Genomic DNA, 18,946 nt, shown 5'->3' on the forward strand with positions numbered 1-18,946 from the left:
GTATTCTAGGAAACTATTGCACAAGCTGCACTGTGGGGTGTGTGTTGAGATATAGTTTGATGAAGCGATTTCTCAACGCCCTTGTGTATGTTTGCAGTATGGTATGGTGTCGTATGGGAGGTATGGTTGAGTTCGAGAGTTTTCATTCACTTCGGAACGATTCGAAGAACTCCAGCTACATTCTTCTGAAATAAGTCAATACGGGTAAAGCAAGTGAGATACATGACAAGAATGCTATTCCTTTGATTACCTCAAGGAACTTCACTCTAATGTTTGCCATCTGTTTTACGAGCTTCATTATTTTCATTATCACCATCGTCACCATCGTCACCATCGTACGACGACACGTTATGACAACACCAACCTTTGAAGGAGGATCCTTCTTCTATAGGTCAGAATATCAATAGATCCTCAGGATATTCAGTCCAAGATTGTAACTCCCAACTTCAAGACCTGGGAAAGGTTCTACCTTCTCCTACCGTGATTCTCTGCGTTGCTTTATCCAAGCTTTGGCCAAACTATTGAATGTAATTACAGTATTCTCTTCTTCTTCTTTTGGCTCAACAACCATTGTCGGTCAACGCCTGCCTGTGACTTTTGGATTACCCCCCATAGCAGAATAGTCAGTCCTACGTATGGCGGCACGGTCTAGTTGGAGTTTGAACTCATGACGAGCATGTTGTTAAGTCGTACGAGTTGTCGACTGTATCATGAGACCGGCTTAATTACAGTATTACAGTATCGTAATATTTCTATGCATCGTATCATCTGGCCAAACTATGAGCTTTATATCAACAATATGAATGAATGAATCTGTAAATTCTTATTCGTTTCATTTTAATTAATTTTCTAGTAAGGATTTTACAATAATAACAATATCTAGACTTGTAAATAATCGTGTTAAGTTAGTAAAAAAACGATAATAAAGCATTGGGATCGTTGAGATTAAATCAATAAACAATGCTGTGGGATTTTTTACACAGCCAAAGAGCTCGAACCGCCTGAATTGCGGTGCTACCTTAGCTTTAATAATCTATTCAACTCTAACTAACCGTCTCATAAGGATAATGGCGACGATGGCTGTTATTGGGAAAGAGGTTGAGAAAATGATTATCACACACGCACGCCCATAACCCGGAGTACCATCATAGAACGTCGGCCAACCGGTCCCTTTAACGCACCCGTTCATCATCGCCACAAGCATCCATCGTTAAGTGAATACCGAAGGGTAACTCGACAAAAAAAAGCGTTCGAACTCTGAAGCCGGCGAAAAGTTAGATCCGAGAGATTTGCAAACAACTCCGTCAGCTCGTACGAAGGGTTAAGGCCATCGTTGGTAGGATGGCCCGCTACGGCTGACCAGAGTTACTATGTTACGAGATTCGTTTTTCTACGTTTTTGTTGTTGTTGTTTTGTTGTGTCTCGATGCCATCCTGCTCCACTGTGCGCTGTAGTGTTCTGGCCACGTGAGTTCAATTCCTACAAAGTGGATCTTGAACACGGCGCTTTTCACTCTACAAAACATTGTTTCATAAAGGCTCGTTAGTGTAGAGCGCGTGTGGCAGCGTGCTTCGTTAGGTGTACTGCTTTTTTGTCCTTTTACCCTGTCTGCTAAGCCATGTTTGGATTTAGATTTAGCCGTGGGTTTAAGGGTGTTAGCATACGGCATTCAGAAGGGTGCAACTTTTGACTTTTTCACATGCTGGGTGTGAAAAAGATCATATTTTGACGTCAGAACGGTGAAGTTGGTGTCGATTGCATCTTATATAAAAGACGGGAAAACCAATTGCTTAGTGACGATTGTTAAAGTGTTGCAGTCTTTATAGGATGACTTTATCTTCCTTTTCTTCTCCTCCGAACTACTTACAGATTTGCGACGCAACGCTAGAGGACAAGGAAACGATGGACCTGCTGGGGCGTAAGTTTGACCTCATGATCTTGGACGGCGCATTCCCGGAATGTGCCCTCGGGCTGGTGTACCGGCTCGGCGTACCGTTCATGTACATCAACACGGTCGGCTTCTACACCGGCACGATGGCTTTGGCGGGCAATCCCGTACCGTACTCGACGACGCCCGCCTTCTATCGCCCGGTGACGGACGACATGCGCTTCTTCGAGCGCCTGTCCAACGCGTTCTACACGCTGGTGGGCGACGTAGTGTACACCGTAAGTAGAGCCACTGGTATTGATTTTAAACCGCAAGGGCCGCGTAGTTTCACCACCAGTAAAACAGTGTAACATTCCTCAGAACCACCATTACGGTAGACCATTTTGTAATACACACATTCGATCATTCGCCTGTCCGTGTAGCGCCAGCCTATCGCCATTCTAAAAGGGCTCACCCTTTCACGTCCAACGCCATCTGGGGGGTGGGGAGCGATTTTGCTTCACCTCACCGTGTAATGGGCTTTCGGGCGTACTGGGTAGTTTAGTGCGGGCCCGCGCAAATGAAACGCTTCAGGTTTCACGGGTCAGTGGCAGGATAATTACTTCACTAATTATTCCCGATCGACATCGATTGGTGCGTTAATGGATCGGCTTTCCAAGCGCACGGTGCTTACCAATTAGGTGCTGGTTAGCGGTGTTTGGGGGAGGGCAGGAGGGATATATAATATTGACTCCAAAAAGGCAAGAAGGTTGGAAAGCGGTGAAGGGAATTTTAGATAATAACGCACCCCACGCTGGGCGAATGATTTGGACAATAGATAGAAAGGGTAAAATGAGGTAATCGTTAGTTAGAATATTTAATCCATCCAATATACATAGCGCAACACAAAGCCTAGCATAACCTGAGTCTTTCAACTGAACACGACGATGTACAAAAATTGAAGGATTACTGCTCATTAATGACATTGCGGTGCGTGTGTGTGTGTGTGGTTCGGCTTTGGTATTAGTTCGCTACTTTTCACCGCATCAATCGGCACTCCGGTTTGTCTGTTTGACTTTTGATCTATGAAACTTTGGAGTTTGAGTTAGAGCTGATGGCATGTTACCAGTAACCGAACCGGGTGCGAGGAAGGTACTGCGGCAAAGCCGAGCTTAGCAAACTGCTGATTCCTTTTAAACGCCTCCATTTAGCTAGAATTGAACCGTGCCGTGCGTAACGCCGAAAAAGGGAGCCATGCGCCCTTGAATGTGATGTCGCGGCCGTGTTTTTCAACGTACTGTACCGGTTGTCGTAGTTGGCAACACTACCCCCACACATGGTCACGAGTACTAGGCTTGGGGCTCGTTTCAGCCGACCTCTCAAACACACTGCGTAAGCATTTCTTGCTAGTCTTGGTCTAGTTTTAGTAAGGCTTGGAAATGCATCCCCTGCCAATTACCATTTGGCTCGTCCTCTCCGTCACGGTGGACTCCGTCTAAATGACACAAACACACACACGCACTCGATCACCGTGACACGTTGCATGTTTAAGCTCGTTGCCGCCAGGGTTTCGTTCTGTCCGGCGGGTGCAAAAACGCACACACAAAAGTCCGACCGGTTCGGCTGTGTCAAGGTGAGGAAAATCGTCCCCAACTTGCCCCGCTATTGGCAAGGTTCGCCCACTGCACTGCCAAAGCTGTCCACTGAATGCCATCTCGCAGAAAAGGGCGATTACACAGAATTAATTTTCGTATCATCTTTCACACTTTTTCGCGCGCGCGCGTGGCTTTCGGTGGAAAAATATGGATTCCGGCTGGCAGTGGCAAACCGCGAAGAAACATAAAACCTTGCAAACGCACCCGAAGCGGCATCTTTGCCGCCTTGCATTCTCGGGTAGTAACACAATATTCATAACAATTATCCATTCGTGTGCTATCTCCATTCCATTCTGCAGCCCTCGATGCTCTACCTGCAGCACATGGTGCGGCGCCATCTCGGTTCGGACGTGCCGAACATCTGGAACCTGTCCCGCAACGTGAGCTTCATCCTGCAGAATGGGCAGGCGAGCGTAACGTACCCCCGGCCGCTCCTGCCGAACGTGGCGGAAATCGCCTGCATCCACTGCAAACCGGCCGCCCCGCTGCCCAAGGATCTGGAGGACTTCATTGCCGGGGCGGGCGAATCGGGCTTTATCTACGTATCGATGGGCTCGTCGGTGAAGGCGGCCAACATGCCGGACCATCTGCGCCAGCTGCTGGTACAGGCGTTTGCCCGCCTCCCCTACCGGGTGCTGTGGAAGTACGAGGCGAGCCCCGCGCTGCTGACGGATCTGCCGGCGAACGTTAAGATTGGCCGGTGGTTGCCGCAGCAGGACATCCTCGGCCACCGGAAGCTGCGTGCGTTCGTGACGCACGGTGGGCTGCTCAGCATGTTCGAAACGGTGTACCACGGTGTGCCGGTCGTGACCATGCCCGTGTTCTGCGACCATGATGCGAACGCGGCAAAGGCCGTCGCCGACGGGTACGCCCTGAAGCTCGACCTGGAAACGATCACGAGCGAGCGGTTGGTGCGTGCCATCCACAAGGTGATCCACGACCCTACGTACCGCCGGGAGGCCAAGTAAGTGAAGGAAGAGGAGAATGTGTTCTGCCAACGAGATAATGATGATGCGTTATTCATTCCCCTTTTTTTTACTCTCTCTTTTAACACTCCTAGACGACGGCAGGTTCTGCTGAAAGACCAAAGATCGACACCGCTCGAGACGGCCATCTACTGGACGGAGTACGTGATTCGTCACAATGGCGCATACCATTTGCAGTCGCCGGCACGAAACTTAAAGTGAGTCTAGGCAAGACTAGTCACAAAAACAAACCTAATGATGATCCAAATGTGTGCAAAGTGATACTAATGCTTCCGTTTTTTTGCTATTCCTTTTAATTGCAGCTTCCTCCAGTACTACTGTCTGGATCAGGTGCTATTCTTGATCGGTGTCGTTTACCTGCTGCGAGCATTGACCCGTCTGTATCTGAACCCACGAATCGTGCAGCTGGGCAAGGAGAAACTTCACTGAGAACAGGGTCCAGGAAAATAAACAGCGAAATGAGCAAAGGGAAGATGGAAGGACCACGTAACTAACTTATTACGCAAGCAGTGTTTGAACGTGTGCAAAATGGGTAGAGCGCACCTTAGTTTTACAAAAGGGGTTTTTTAACAAAGAAATGACTAGACAGCGAGTGTACAGTAAGTTCGTTTTTATTCGGGGATGGTGCATTTAGAACCAAGTGAACAACAACAAAGTATTGCGTAACGTAGAGGGTAACACGATATCAGTCGAACTGTTTCTGAGGCGCCTCCGTTTCGGCGTAAACTTGTTATTCGGGTTTCGTTAACGTCTTTTTTTTTGTGCAATAATTTAAACACGGGGGCAGTTAGACGATCCAATTCCGATGCAGCTCTCGAATTAATAAATGTGATATGTTTATTTTTGTTTTGCTAGAGCCGGTTCAACCGTCCGATTCGATCGCCCGACGAACCCTGTTAGAAGTGCAACTGACAAACCAATACAGAACCAGAACCACAGTGTGAATAGTTGTAAGTTGTGATAAGTTGGTGTGAAGGATGAATGAAGTTTTACCAAGGAAAAGCTTAAAACCCATCTGCATGTTAGTATTGTAAAGGCAGGATGTTACAGATGATGTTGTAAACGTACAGCAATAGAACGTGCGTATTTATTGGTATGGGGATTATTGTAACTCGCAACGTAATCGTAAGTTGAGGCTGTTTGCGCTAAGCTCTGCGTTGTTGGGTGGGGAAAAAAAGTAGACGACGCCAAGCAGCTTGTAAAGCCAATGCACCGAGCGGGAAACAGGCTGCTGTGGCTGCAACGTCAACGGTAGCAAACACCTTGTAAATTGTATTATTGATCACCTCCATGTAAATACATTAACACGTAAAGCGGAGTGGTTCGCTTTAATAAATTATTGTGACGAAAAACAAACTGGGAAAACAAGAAGTGTTAGTGTTTGGGTTTGGTGTGGGTAAAACTATACATTGGGGTTGTAAATGCATATCACAGATAACAAACAGTGAAACCATATTATGAAAGAACTCTACGAATTATATTAATACGAACTATTCTCGCTTAATGAGTTTTTTTGCTCATAAATGATTTATTGTTTATTATAATTAGTATTATTGTTGTTGAATATTGAGAACTTCAAGCGTGTTCTAGAAAAGAGCAGTGGAAAAACTAATCAATGTAAAAGGTAGTAACGAAAATATAATTTATTTTGCTACAACACATTAAGTCTTATAAATAAAAAAAGAATATGTATGCTCTTATTTGTCAATTTGTTTGCTTTATTCCTAATAAAAATTATCCAGTTTTTTATGCTTATAGGAGTATTGTGTTTTTGTTAAAAAAAATCGTAGCGATTACGTATCAAACAGACTACCAGTGTAACGCTGCAAATGCCGACATGCTATAATCCATCACGCACGCTGATTGCATACCTATCAGGCGCCATGTCATGTTTCTGGCTTTCCATGAAATTGATACAAACACTGAAAACTGTTTTTTTTAACTTCCTGGGCGGGTTCCGAGTATGTGTAAACATGTAGTAAAGAAACCAAACGAATAACAAACAAACAAACTGACATCGGGGAACAGGAGAACGTTTCGTCTACCTTAATTTGCACAACTGAACGCGTTCCCGATCGTGCAGAAGAACAACGGCGTTCGCACCAAAATGCCTGGAACAAAACGGGCAAGCTTGGGTACATATTAAGATCACTTCGAGACCATCGGACGATAAATCAGCAGTATCTTTACCCGTTAACTGAAGGCAAACCAAGCGGAACAATGCGCTACTCATTGGTAGTGTGTTTTATAGTGATCGTAGCGTTCGCTACAATCGGTGCACAAAAGGCGGGTTGTGTGAAGGGTAAGCATGCCGCTCAGTTGCGATTGATACTACCGCGAAGGATCCATGTATGTTTATGATGATTGCTTTTTTGTAGAAATCTGCCCAGCCCGGGAGCGGTACCAGTGTTGCGGCTCGTGCATTCAGCGCACTTGTGCCCTGGAGGATGATACTACATGTCCGGACGTGTGCTACAAGGGTTGCTACTGCAAGCAGGGATACGTGAGGAAGTACGCACCGGACGGTCCCTGCATTCGGCAGGACAAGTGTCCCCGAACTATTCCAACCCGCCCGCCACGTAAATAGTGTTACTACAAAACCGGCTTTTTACCCTTTTCGGTGGAATTTTTCATATCAAAACGGGACAGCGAAAAATGGTATTCCACGAAGAATAAACCAAGAATGAATTTGATATTGAATTTTGCGTGTAATTAAATTGTGACCCGAGCAAAATTTGATTACACATTCTTTTGAAAACGGGTTTCGGTCCAACCATACCGGGAATATGCATACACGTAGTAATATAATAAACAATTTCGATCCCAACATAGCAAAGGTGTTTTATTGTAATTGTACTCTGCCAATCAAATGCCATTGTATCATTTTTGCAGCTGCATATGTGTTATGAAGCAGATTGAATAATTAAAAAAAAACTACGAAACTAATGTAAACGACACTTCGTATGACAACAGCTACAATACCTAAAGATCAAATTCTGTTCTTTCCTGTACACTAGTACCGTTCCTGCTGAAGCTCGGTCGCCCTGAGCTTCGGCGGTTTGTCCAACCCGTCGATAACGGGCGGCAGGTTTCTGCCGAGCGAAACGTTCACAACACCATCCTTGGCAGACGACGGATTGGTGTCCGGGGTCGATACATCCACCGGGGCCACGTCGGTTGTTTTGGTTTCCTTGCGAAAGTACATGTACGCCGACCCGACGGCCCCGACCGTACCGATGATGATGGTTAACCATTTGACAGTGGCATTAAACTTGAGCCCCCTGGGAGAAAGCAAACAGGTGAAAGGTTATTTGTGTGCGATGCGTTCTCTGCGCCAGTGGTCTCCAACCTGTGGTCCGCGGACCACTTGTGGTCCATGGCGTTAACAGTAGTGGTCCGCGAAAAAATTGATTTTTTAAAAGAAAAGCTTATTACGATACATATCGTGCAATTAAATTGATTTAATCATCAGACCAAATTAACTCAATCAGATTAATTTTTTTTTACAGGCACGTCTAGAACAAGATTTAAACATATTTTTAATTAAAAACTTTGAACTAAGGCTATATAATGTATGCTATCATTAGCTGTGGGCCGCGGTAAATGTATTTTCAAAGCCAAGTGGTCCGCGATCCTAAAAAAGTTGTAGAGCACTGCTCTGCGCGACGAGCAGACGACAGGTGCGCTACTTACAGAAACAGTTGATATTTCAGCTGATTGGTCCAGGTTTTGTTGAGCGAGGCACCCTCTTCGGCCCAAAACATGGGCAAAATTACGTCCGGCAGCTGACCAAACAGCTCGTGGTCTCGTATCGGGCCGAGCTCCATGCTGAACTGTAGCCGTTTTGCGGCCGAAACCGGACTTCCGGTGAACTGCAGACCGGGGAGGTAAATATGGATATCAAATAGGAACACGGGTGAACGAAACCCAGCAAATACTTGCCAGCTCAAAATGAATGTAGACATCGTGTGCTGCCTTGTTCGGTGCCAGCCCGTCCACCGCTTCGACCAGCTTCGGATCGGCGCCGTAGAAGTGGGGCTTTGAGCCGATTATGGGTCCCCCAAGACAGGGCGACAGATCCATCGTGCCCTTCGGTGGGCAATCGTCGGGCGCATCGCGACAAAAGCAGTGATTGTGCGGCTCATTCTGCAAACGGAAGGGTACGAAATATCACCTGCCTGCTTGTTTACAACGTAATATCCGCGGTGTTTACCTTAAGATCGCCAAAGTCCAGCTCGAAATAGCTCATCGGCAGCCCGGCATACTTTGACTTGTGCACGTAGTGCGCACCGAGCGAACGACAGATTTCGGGCGACCATGCCCATAGCCGATCCTGAGCGGTGAGAAACGGGGGGAAGATGGTCGAATCGGTACCGATGTACTGGTTGCACTCGTCCCCGTCCCAGATGTCCATCTCCGTTTCCTCGTTGTACGATACCACCCGGCCGAGGTCGCGAATGTTCTTCACGCCCCGGTACACGACCCAACGGCCTGCCTCGGTGTGATTGCGCTACCGATCGGAGTGCATACAAGGTCATACAAGCGAGTTGTGGTGTGCATCACACTTCGCTTACTTACCATGCCAAAGAAGGAAAACTTGTAGTGGGTTTCGTTGTGCGGCATAACTGCACCTTCTGAATCCATGCCGGAGCAGAGCGCCTTCGCAGCAAAGTCCTGGCTGCTGCAGTCGACGTAAATGCCATCGAACAGCAGGTCCATGATGCGCACCTTCAGGAAGGCGGACTCGAGCGGATCGAACAGGATGTTGACGCCCTTCTTGACCAGCGGCATCATTGCTTCGCGGTCCCGCTGCACCATCAGCAGAACGCCCATAATGAGTGGATGCGGTATGGTGACAATTTCCTCGCCAGTTAGGGCGGACAGATCGGGCCGGAATATCCATGTGTTGCGCAGTGTGAACGTGAGCGTGTCTTCCTCCACGTTGTCCACCGTGTCATACTTTTCCTTCCATTCTCTGGCAATGGAAATTAATCAAAAATGAGGTGCTAGAAATTCTGAAAAGTCCAGTTAAAACTATTTTTACAATTGTCTCTATAACTGTTTCCAAACTTCGTAATAATAAGAACCTCAAATTGCAGAAGCAACACACCGTTGACGTGTACGTTGACGTACAACATATTTGCACACCTGCGACAATACACTTGCGTTCTATAAAATTGGCAAAGCATTTCACCTAGAGCGGAAACCATTTCAAGGCTTTTCACTCTTTTTTTTCGCACGATAAAGTAGGTTGCCATGGTTGTGCAGCCTATCTTACTCAGATGACGGTATGTTCCTTGTAACAACACGTAGAAGCTACAGCAGAAACAAGCCTATCAAGAAAAAGAACATTTTGTTTGTGCAGTTGAGCCGCAGCTCGGAAAGTACTTAAATTATGCAGCATCGATACAGCGGCGCATCTATTCCACTGTCCTATCGGTTGTATACGCATCAGCGATGGCGAAGATAAGGATAATTTTCTTTGCACTTTATATATTGGCCCTCTGTGTATCCTACACTGCGACGAGCCCGATTGACTCAACTGCAATATCCTACGAGCCGGTAACAGATGAGTTCTCTACGGTTCCTGATACAATGCCGACAGAAACTGAGGCTCCCGTCACCGAAGAAACATCTCCCGAGATGACCCCGATTGACACAACTGCGCCAGTAACAGATGAGACTCCTATTAATCCTGATACAATACCGACAGAAACTGATGCTCCCATCACCGAAGAAACATCTCCCCAGATGACCCCGATTGACACAACTGCGCCAGTAACAGATGAGACTCCTATTAATCCTGATACAATACCGACAGAAACTGATGCTCCCATCACCGAAGAAACATCTCCCCAGATGACCCCGATTGACTCAACTGCGCCAGTAACAGATGAGACTCCTATTAATCCTGATACAATACCGACAGAAACTGATGCTCCCATCACCGAAGAAACATCTCCCGCGACGAGTCCGATTGAAACTACTTCACCAGTTGCAAATGAGACTACAACGGCTCCTACAGCACCGACAGTAATTCAAACTCCAGTCACCCAAGAAAGCTCTCCAGAGGCGAGCCCGACTAACGCAACTGCGCCAGTAACGGAGAAGACCTCTACAGTTCCTGATACAATGCCGACAGAAATTCAGACTGCCATCACCGAAGAAACATGTCCCGACACAACTACACCAGTAACAGAGAAGACCCCTACAGATCCTGGTACAACTCCGATAGAACCTGAGCCTCCGATCACCATAGAAACATGTCCAGAGACGAGTCCGACTGAAACTACTGCACCAGTACCTACTGCGCCGGTTGCAAATGAGACTACTACTGTTCCTGATACAGCACCGACAGTAACTAAAGCTCCAGTCACCCAAGAAACATCTCCCCAGACGAGCCAGAATTATACAACAACACGAAATACGACTCTAACCACCATGATAGCTTCTTCTACGCCTGCCACAACTGGAACTGCCACGAACACTACAGTACGTACCACCACGAACACTACAGTACGCACCACTGCGAAGACATCATCGCGCACCACTGCGAAGACATCATCGCGCACCACTGCGAAGACATCATCGCGCACCACTGCGAAGACATCATCGCGCACCACCGCGAAAACGACACCACCGACTACCGCTCGCAGTACCACGAGAACTACACCACCGAAAACAACTTTCACCTATCCACCGACTACAACCATACGCACCACTACTACAAAATGCATTCCAAGTACTGAGTTACTATTAACAATCAAATGTATGATATCTTATTTGAGATTTTGATCTTTTTCTTTCAGCAACTTGCGGTGAAAATGAAGTGTTTAACTGCTGCGGACAGTGCGCCTATAACACGTGCCGGGGATATGTTACCTGTCAAGATAGGGGCTGTGTGCAGGGTTGCTTCTGCAAGGTAGGATTCGTGCGTGCCCATCCGAAGGGACCATGCATTTCGTACAAAGCCTGCCCGAAGCAAGAGTTTCCACCCTACATCAAAGAGTAGAGCAGGGACTAAAAGAATGGGTTTAAAATAAAAAGATAAATTGCGACCAATGCACCTTAAAGCATACAGTTGAATACATGGTATCTTGAAGCTGTGTAGTTGCTAGGCGGTAGTTGTAGTGAACATTTTTACATGTGAATGTCTGTAATAAAGTACACCATTTACGATACATTTTGGCATTGATTTACAACAGTATCTTTTTGCAGAGAACCAACTTTTGACAAATAAAAATTATAGAATAAATTAAACAATGCAAAATACACACGCTTCTCTCATCTCTTTCATTACTTTGCGTGAATGTGTTTAACAAACGTACCTGGCGAGCATCCAATACATGAGTAACGATAACATCGATCCGCCTAAAAGTATGCAAAGTAGTAGATGATTTGTGACAGTGCAACCAGACGTATCGAGAGAATTTCACGCCGTGAAACTTGAAAAAACTTCAAACCCAAAATGAACATGGCTGAATTTCTAGTTTAAATTTATGTACGCAACTTTTATCCTGCATCGTGCATTGACGGTCAAATGAAATGCCAAGTTTTTCACGCACTCACACTCATATTCTACCAAGATATTACGGCACATTAATTGATTTTTAAGTGAACAAGTTGCTTACTAAACAAATTAATATTAATAGTTTGACACATCTGTTTTCGAATATATGTTTAATTATCTCACTGTGTCATTGTCTCATTCTGCATTATACAGATCAGGTGGTGGAAAAGTGCATTTGAAAAGTCGATGCGAGGGACCTTACGTCATTTTAAGCTCGTTTACCGTTGGTCTGCGCACACGAAACAAAGTAAACAAAACAGATTTCTTGTTTCTTAAGTGCAATTCTGTACGTTTATTGATTGTTACAAAAAATGGGTCATATTTACGAAAGAGTTGAAGTTGATCAAAGAGATAAAATCTCCAATTTCTTTTAAGTCGTCTATGCATCTCGTAGACAGTGATGAATGAATGTAAAAAGAACTGATAGCAAAGATGTTTTAATTGGTATATTTAAAAATGTCGATAAAACAGTAAAGTATACAAAACTTTCACGAAAAAAATACTTGTTTTTATCATTGTTTACTGCAATACCTATGTCCCATATATTTTATAATGTCACATAGGAATTTGCAAACCCCAAAATACGAAAAATAAGTGTAATCGATTAAAAAAATAATATGTAGATAAAATAGATCAACAAGTTAAAAAACGAAGACAAAGGATTGAATCCCGGGAACTTATGTCATGTGACAAATTTTCAGATGCCACCACCTGATATCTTCAATGCACCTTGCATTTAACGCAAGGATGAAATAATTCACGATCAATGCCTATAACGTTTCAACGCTTGTTATTGAATTCGCTTACTGGAGCATCTTTGTGTTTACCTACACGTGCGCATGAGTATTATTATTTACTGTTTTAATTTCACAGACCACATGTGATCACCTTGAAGCGGTATTACAAAAGTACATGAACTTAATTGAGGTGAAATATTGCAAGGACATTAGAATCTATTTTCTTAGTACGCGGCTTTCGAATTGTTTTTCAATTTTTAAATTTCTACCTAATTTTCTATTTTCTAATTCATTTCTAATTTTTTTTCTACCGACTTTTACACAGCACAAAAATGAATAAATAGTCAAATTAGTATCGATACTCATGATGTTTAAACAAAATTAGTCATATATTAAATGTTTTTTGGCTATTACTTTTGATATTCGATCTTAAATATTTGAATAACGCTGATGTGTTCGGAACGCATTTATTGCTGAACAAGAAAACTTACTATAGAATCGAAGTACACACTTGAGTAAGAATAAGAGATATACACAGATATGAAAATTCATAGATATAACTTATCAAGCAACTTTTGAGGAAACCAAAGGCTAACCTTATTCTTCATGATTTTAATTTTTGTACATACTTGCAGTTTGTTTTTGTAAATAGATGCAAGGGTTATTCCACAATCGCAAAAAACGTGTCTCTGTTTACACAATGTACTTTACATTAGCAAGTCCCTTGGATAGAAAAACATCTACTGCAACTAGCAGCTTAATAAAATTGTAATTGTTACAAAATAATTTTACTTGCACAAGGCAACCATTCTGGAAGTTGCCAAAACTGGCGTTCAAACGCAGGCACGCGTTCATCTGGCATCCCTAGATGGAAGGAAAACAACTGCACTGCTGCGCGTGAAAACATTTGTCCCATCTCTCTGTATTTGATCAGGTGGCGCTTCGATCTAGAACATTGCCAGCTTGGGCCATATAACGAACAGACGAAAACTGTTCCCGTGTTTTAGACGCTTCCATCAGAAACCTGAGTAACAGAGCGTGACGATGAAGTGCTTACTACTGCTGCTGATTGTTTGTGTGGTGGCCTCCTGTGGCTCAGCTCAGAGGATAGTTCCAAACAGGGATGTTTTGGCCTGCACCCGCCACAGTACGTACGCAGAAGTGAAGCGACAAAATAAGTGCTCTGCTTTCGTGCTACTAACAACAGCTTGGTGCTAACGATGTCCTTATTCTTTTGCAGTGAAATGCGGGCCGAATGAGGTCTACTACTGCTGCGGAATGTGTTTCGAGCTGACCTGTGATAATATGTCCCGCAACAGGTACTGTAGCGAACGGTGCTACAAAGGATGCTACTGCGCTGACGGATACACGCGTCGATGGGCGGACGGAGGCTGCGTGCGCGATGCGCAATGCGCATCTGGTCGAAAATAATTGTAAACGCACGGAACACATAGCGGCCTAAAACTAGCGGAAATGATGACAACTAAAGAATTGTTTCTTACGTAGGAAAGACATTGTGATTGATCATAGATGAAATAAGAATAAAAATCTGCACCATGGAAAACGAAAAACTCTGAGATTGATTTTTGAAATGAGGTTAATTGAATATGAAAAAAACCTCTTCATTACAGTGCATCTTAAATATTAACCAGTCACAAGCAAGGAATGGCTCGACATACAATAAGATTATAATATTGGCGATTTGAACTAAAAGTTATAAAATTGCACCGTGTTTGCCAATGATGTCTTTTATAGAAATTTCTGTACCGACAAAATAAACATTTCCTGAAAACCACTCCCAAACAATTTCCTTTTATTGGAACAAATACTCTAAACACACACATTTTATCGAGTCAGTTCTTAATGCCTCCTTGCTCTGAGATATTTTTCAACATCACAGCTATCGCATATATTTAGGAAACCACACGAAAATGATCACCAATCATATTACAGTTGTTAAAAATAAAACATCTTGCGAGCGTTGAATATTGTAGTTCATTTTGAAAAACTGACTCGTAAAACCGTGCAAAACGTTTTCTTGCAACTTGCTTAGAGGCAGGGTAGCAACATTCAGCACGGATGGAATAGACTATGATCATTCCTTAGTAGCGAGAAGATCAGTTTGATTATGTTTTCTTTTCGAGGGTATACCCTGGAAGGTTATCCCGGTTACATGTGTCGTATCAGATGCAAAAATAAAATACGCAAACACATCAAGCCACTACAACACACCAGACGAAAGGTAAACTATACTCCTGGTGAGAAGAAAACATGCGCGCAACTGTTCAAATTAGCCCAGCAGGCTACACCATTTGCCGAGATTCTTCCGGCTATAAAACAATCGAACTTCAGCAGGATCTAGCCATCCGTGGGGCCGCTGATTCAGTTTAGTACCGGTTTCACACAACGAAAATCATGGTGTCTGCTTTAAAGATTATGTTTGCCTGCAGTCTTGTGCTATGCACTGCTGTTGGGTTGAACCGTGCACAGTCTGTAAACCCATCCGTGTTGTGTTCTCTCTCTGCAGGATCGTCGGGACAGCGTCGTAAGAGAGCAGCTGAACTGAAGTAATGTTACGTTTTAACTTATTTTCAAATTTCTTATCCTCGTCAGCGGTTGGCATACTAGTTCGGCGGTGCCCCCGCAATGAGCTCTACTCGTGCTGTGGACCCTGCGTGCAGAAGACTTGCTCGACGATGATTCAGAATGTATATTGTTTTGTTCGCTGCACCGAAGGATGTGTCTGCGCTAGCGGCTACGTGCGTCGAGTTCATGGTGGAGAATGCATTCCAGCAAGGAGCTGTCCACGTTTCTGAAGCGATTTTCAACGACTTTCCGAATTTTGTGTAACTTTCCGATACTGTTTATCGTTTTAATTAGAAATGGGTAGTTTCGCAGGATGTTTAGTGAATATATCAATTATTGCAACAATACTACAATGAGCGACGTTAATGTCTCAAGTCTTATCTTTTAAATAATAAAGTAAAGGTTATATGATTGAAATGTTCAACTACCTGAACAGAAAGACACTCGCACACATATGGTACATACTCGAAATAAAGTGGTCCAATATCGTTGACGCGCGGTTTGCCACCGCGCATAATTTCATCCGGGTTCGTCACGTTGAAGATGTGCAGCTTGAAGTCGAGCGGAAATGGTATCTTCTCGAACATGTCTCGTATTTGTGTGCCCGGTTTCAGCAGAACGTTCTGGAAGTGGTAAAAAAACAATGATTAAATTTTACTAAATGCCTGAAATACAATGTTGCACAAAAGGCAATAACGCTTGTTTATATTCAAGATGAGTGCACGTTAAGATTAACCCTGCAGTTCGGCGCTGGGCCATGGCTCTGTCCCTTGTATCTTCCCGACGCCAATTATGATTCCATTTTCATTTGATTCTATGCCTTTAGGTTTTTATGAAGCTAACCTTCCAATATTGCATACCTTCAGGCGCTTCTCAAGGCAGTAAAGGGATAATCATTACAATCACTTAAAAATGTGCCACAAAAAAAGCAGCTCGAGAATGAACTCTAGTCAAACGTACCTGCTTTATCATGAAACGCAAAATCGACGGAAATATCCCATAGCTAAACACCATACCACACAGAAGCACCGCGACGCAGATGAGTCCAATCTTCTTAAAATTTCTTTCCTTGAGCTCCATCTTCATCAATTCGTTTGTTATTGCTGCTATGCAAAAATCAAGCTTATGTTGTACGCCTTGCTAAATACGCAATCCGAGCACGATAAAGATCCCAACTTCAGGTACAGGTACATCAACTAAAGCCCATTTACACTGAGCCTTACATGAAAGGCAGTACTATAGGCATATTTATTTATCAATTGATTGAAATAAACCCCGAAACACAACAATTAGCGCTAACTTGGCTGTCCACGTTGCGTACCGTCAAACACCAAACGTCGACTGATCCGCAATCGGAGGGCGCATAGCCCTTGATAGCTGCCAGCCAGCGTGTTGGAGGTCACCTGCGAAAAGCTTCAAGTTCGCTTGATGTGCAAAATCTGTTATTTTTTCCAATACCATCATCATCATCATCGTCCGTATCATCACCATTTCCCCCGCATCAGGTTGGCAACGGGTGGGTGGGTCAACCTTCACTTCCCGGTCTGCGACGATTATCTACGCGATACGTGGGGGTGAGAGAAGCAATACAACAACAACAACAGCCAAATCGAAAAACGATAAAAACAGCAAAGACATCAGCTTCAAACGGTGCAAGTTAACATTATCGACAGAACCGTTCGAAGATGGCGCAGTTATTACTGCTGCCGGCTCGTAAGCTGCGAGGTGTCCTTAAACGCGCGTAAAACACATTCTCGCCAAACCTATTTTGAGAAAATGCAAATGTGCTATTGATCGACGTGGGAAGGACGCATTTCTGTTTTCAATTGTCCGCCAGTCGGCTGCCCGTACCGTAGTGTAAAATGGTAGAATAAATAATGTTAATTGTAGGTAATTAGATGAGAAAGTTCTACCACTCTCTGTGGTGCGTCAGACGCAGCGGCCGCTTGCGGGGTAACTCAAGGATCGCAAAGAAGGAGAACTGTTTCGTGCGTTGATGGGTTGTGACTTGATACTTTTGTGGGATAAAGGGAAATTCAAAAATACCAAACAAAGTATTTAGCTCTAACTTTATTTTTTACTTGTAAATTCTTGCATTTTAGGTTTTTTCCTCCAAATTAATAGACCTGCCAGCGACGTCTTTAAAACATCTCAAAAACCAATAAATAATCGTCTCCGTTGGAAGAGACAAAAAACCCAAACATACCGCAAAATACTCGCATTCCATCATTCACTAGGGGTTTTGAGCCAGTGTCAAGTTGTCCATAAAGCTGCCGTTCGGACTTCCACCTCGGTCGGTCGGTCTCTCGTTTATCGATACGGGACTGTACAATTGACGTAAAGCTGCACTCCTCCATTGTCTTTGTCCACCTTTCTGTCCCTCTTTTTCCGTTCCCTTCAGCATGGGTCATCAATGCGTGATGAGCACCTTACCAATGACAAGGCATGCCTCCAATGGCAATGGTGGGGATTTAGATGTTAAGGTGAAAAATAATTGTACCTCCCCGGGCGGAACCGACCGACTGATTGAGTGCGGGAGGCGTTTTCTGATCGATCAGACGAGAAATGAAACGTTCCACTGCTGGAATGCTATGGTGCAGGGTGCTTGAATTCATCGTACCCACACAAATGAAAAGGGAAGGAATGCTTTCGGTTTGCATTTTGAAAACTGAAAAACGGCTTTATTCTGCTCCAACCAAAAAGCATCGCCTTGATCAACCTAGAAATCAAAATTTAAATGGGAAACTACTGGAGCATTTCGACGGTAAAACACATCTACCATTGTTTATGACGCGTATGTAGCCATTTTTACAAATACATCCTCCTTTGCAGGGCCCAGCACATTTGGGAAGCAATCCGGTGGACAGGCATGTGGACTCGCGACATGGCTTGCAGCACGTGTATCGTTCGTTAGTGGGACACGTTGGCTCTAAAATAAGGCACAATGCGTTTTAATTTCAGCTAAGCAGGAAGAAAAATATCACAACTCAAGCACTGCTTTACTTACGCGGTTTCATCCACAGCAAGCATGGTTCACTCTGTCCCTGTACTTCGATCAGCGCGGCTGCAGCGACCAGCAGGAAGATTGCGAGATGCTTCATCTCTGTGCACTGGCTGGAAGTAGAATATGTTGAAAAGGCGATGATGAGTGCGAATATAAACCGCGAGTACGCACAATTTCGACACACAATTGAACAAACAATCTGAGCGCGAATTGACGTCAATGTTTTGTTGTTGACAAATGTAGCAAATAGAAATATGGGTTTAATTTCATACAGTACAACAAAGCAATTTATGAGAGAATCAATTGAATTTTTGTGAGAAAAAGCCCAAACAGTAGGTCAAGATACCGATAGAAAGGTGTCGAATATTCGAGATTTCACCATCAATGGTTGGATTACCGAATTATCGAATGTGCTTGCCATCAGACCCGTCGTGGAAAATGGGTCAAGGACGGACTAGGAGTGTAATACAGGTGGTTTTGAAGACCGATCGATGACGAACGATCGGTGGTTGTCTAAGGCTACTTACTGATGAAACTTTCT

At 44.2% G+C, this 18,946-nt stretch overlaps 4 protein-coding genes across 9 annotated transcripts in view; 3 read left to right on the forward strand and 1 right to left on the reverse strand.

Annotated features, from left to right (window-relative positions):
* LOC1273514 (UDP-glucosyltransferase 2) overlaps positions 1–5,879 on the forward strand; it is a 28,160-nt gene extending 22,281 nt beyond the window's left edge. For all 5 annotated transcript variants that reach the window (XM_061644438.1, XM_061644441.1, XM_061644437.1 and 2 more), the window contains exons 5-8: positions 1,870–2,166; positions 3,822–4,486; positions 4,583–4,705; positions 4,811–5,879. In XM_061644438.1, the coding sequence (XP_061500422.1) occupies positions 1,870–2,166; positions 3,822–4,486; positions 4,583–4,705; positions 4,811–4,937 (1,212 nt within the window). In that variant the 3' untranslated portion in view covers positions 4,938–5,879. The remainder of the gene's footprint in view (positions 1–1,869; positions 2,167–3,821; positions 4,487–4,582; positions 4,706–4,810) is intronic.
* Positions 5,880–6,630: 751 nt separating this feature from the next.
* On the forward strand, positions 6,631–7,344 carry LOC133391304 (chymotrypsin inhibitor Ani s 6-like). Its single transcript, XM_061644444.1, has 2 exons — positions 6,631–6,810; positions 6,887–7,344. Exons 1-2 carry the CDS (start codon positions 6,729–6,731, stop codon positions 7,093–7,095), a joined length of 291 nt encoding a protein of 96 aa, XP_061500428.1. The 5' UTR covers positions 6,631–6,728; the 3' UTR covers positions 7,096–7,344.
* On the reverse strand, positions 7,330–16,731 carry LOC1273513 (sensory neuron membrane protein 1). 2 transcript variants are annotated; one of them, XM_061644434.1, is made up of 7 exons: positions 16,362–16,731; positions 15,867–16,024; positions 9,087–9,483; positions 8,722–9,018; positions 8,451–8,654; positions 8,202–8,380; positions 7,330–7,789 (listed from the first exon to the last, which is right to left on the reverse strand). In XM_061644434.1, the coding sequence occupies exons 1-7, from the start codon at positions 16,485–16,487 to the stop codon at positions 7,522–7,524; spliced, it is 1,629 nt and encodes a 542-aa protein (XP_061500418.1). In that variant the 5' UTR covers positions 16,488–16,731; the 3' UTR covers positions 7,330–7,521. The 2 variants fall into 2 exon arrangements, with proteins under 2 accessions (XP_061500418.1, XP_061500419.1); XM_061644435.1 differs by lacking the exons at positions 15,867–16,024; positions 16,362–16,731 and adding an exon at positions 9,579–9,864.
* Positions 9,927–11,608, forward strand: LOC133391303 (mucin-2-like). The gene is made up of 2 exons (XM_061644442.1): positions 9,927–11,250; positions 11,318–11,608. Exons 1-2 carry the CDS (start codon positions 9,966–9,968, stop codon positions 11,518–11,520), a joined length of 1,488 nt encoding a protein of 495 aa, XP_061500426.1. The 5' UTR covers positions 9,927–9,965; the 3' UTR covers positions 11,521–11,608.
* Positions 16,732–18,946: the final 2,215 nt, after the last annotated feature.

The sequence above is a fragment of the Anopheles gambiae genome, chromosome 2 (assembly GCF_943734735.2).
Source record: "Anopheles gambiae chromosome 2, idAnoGambNW_F1_1, whole genome shotgun sequence".
Lineage (NCBI taxonomy): Eukaryota > Metazoa > Arthropoda > Insecta > Diptera > Culicidae > Anopheles > Anopheles gambiae.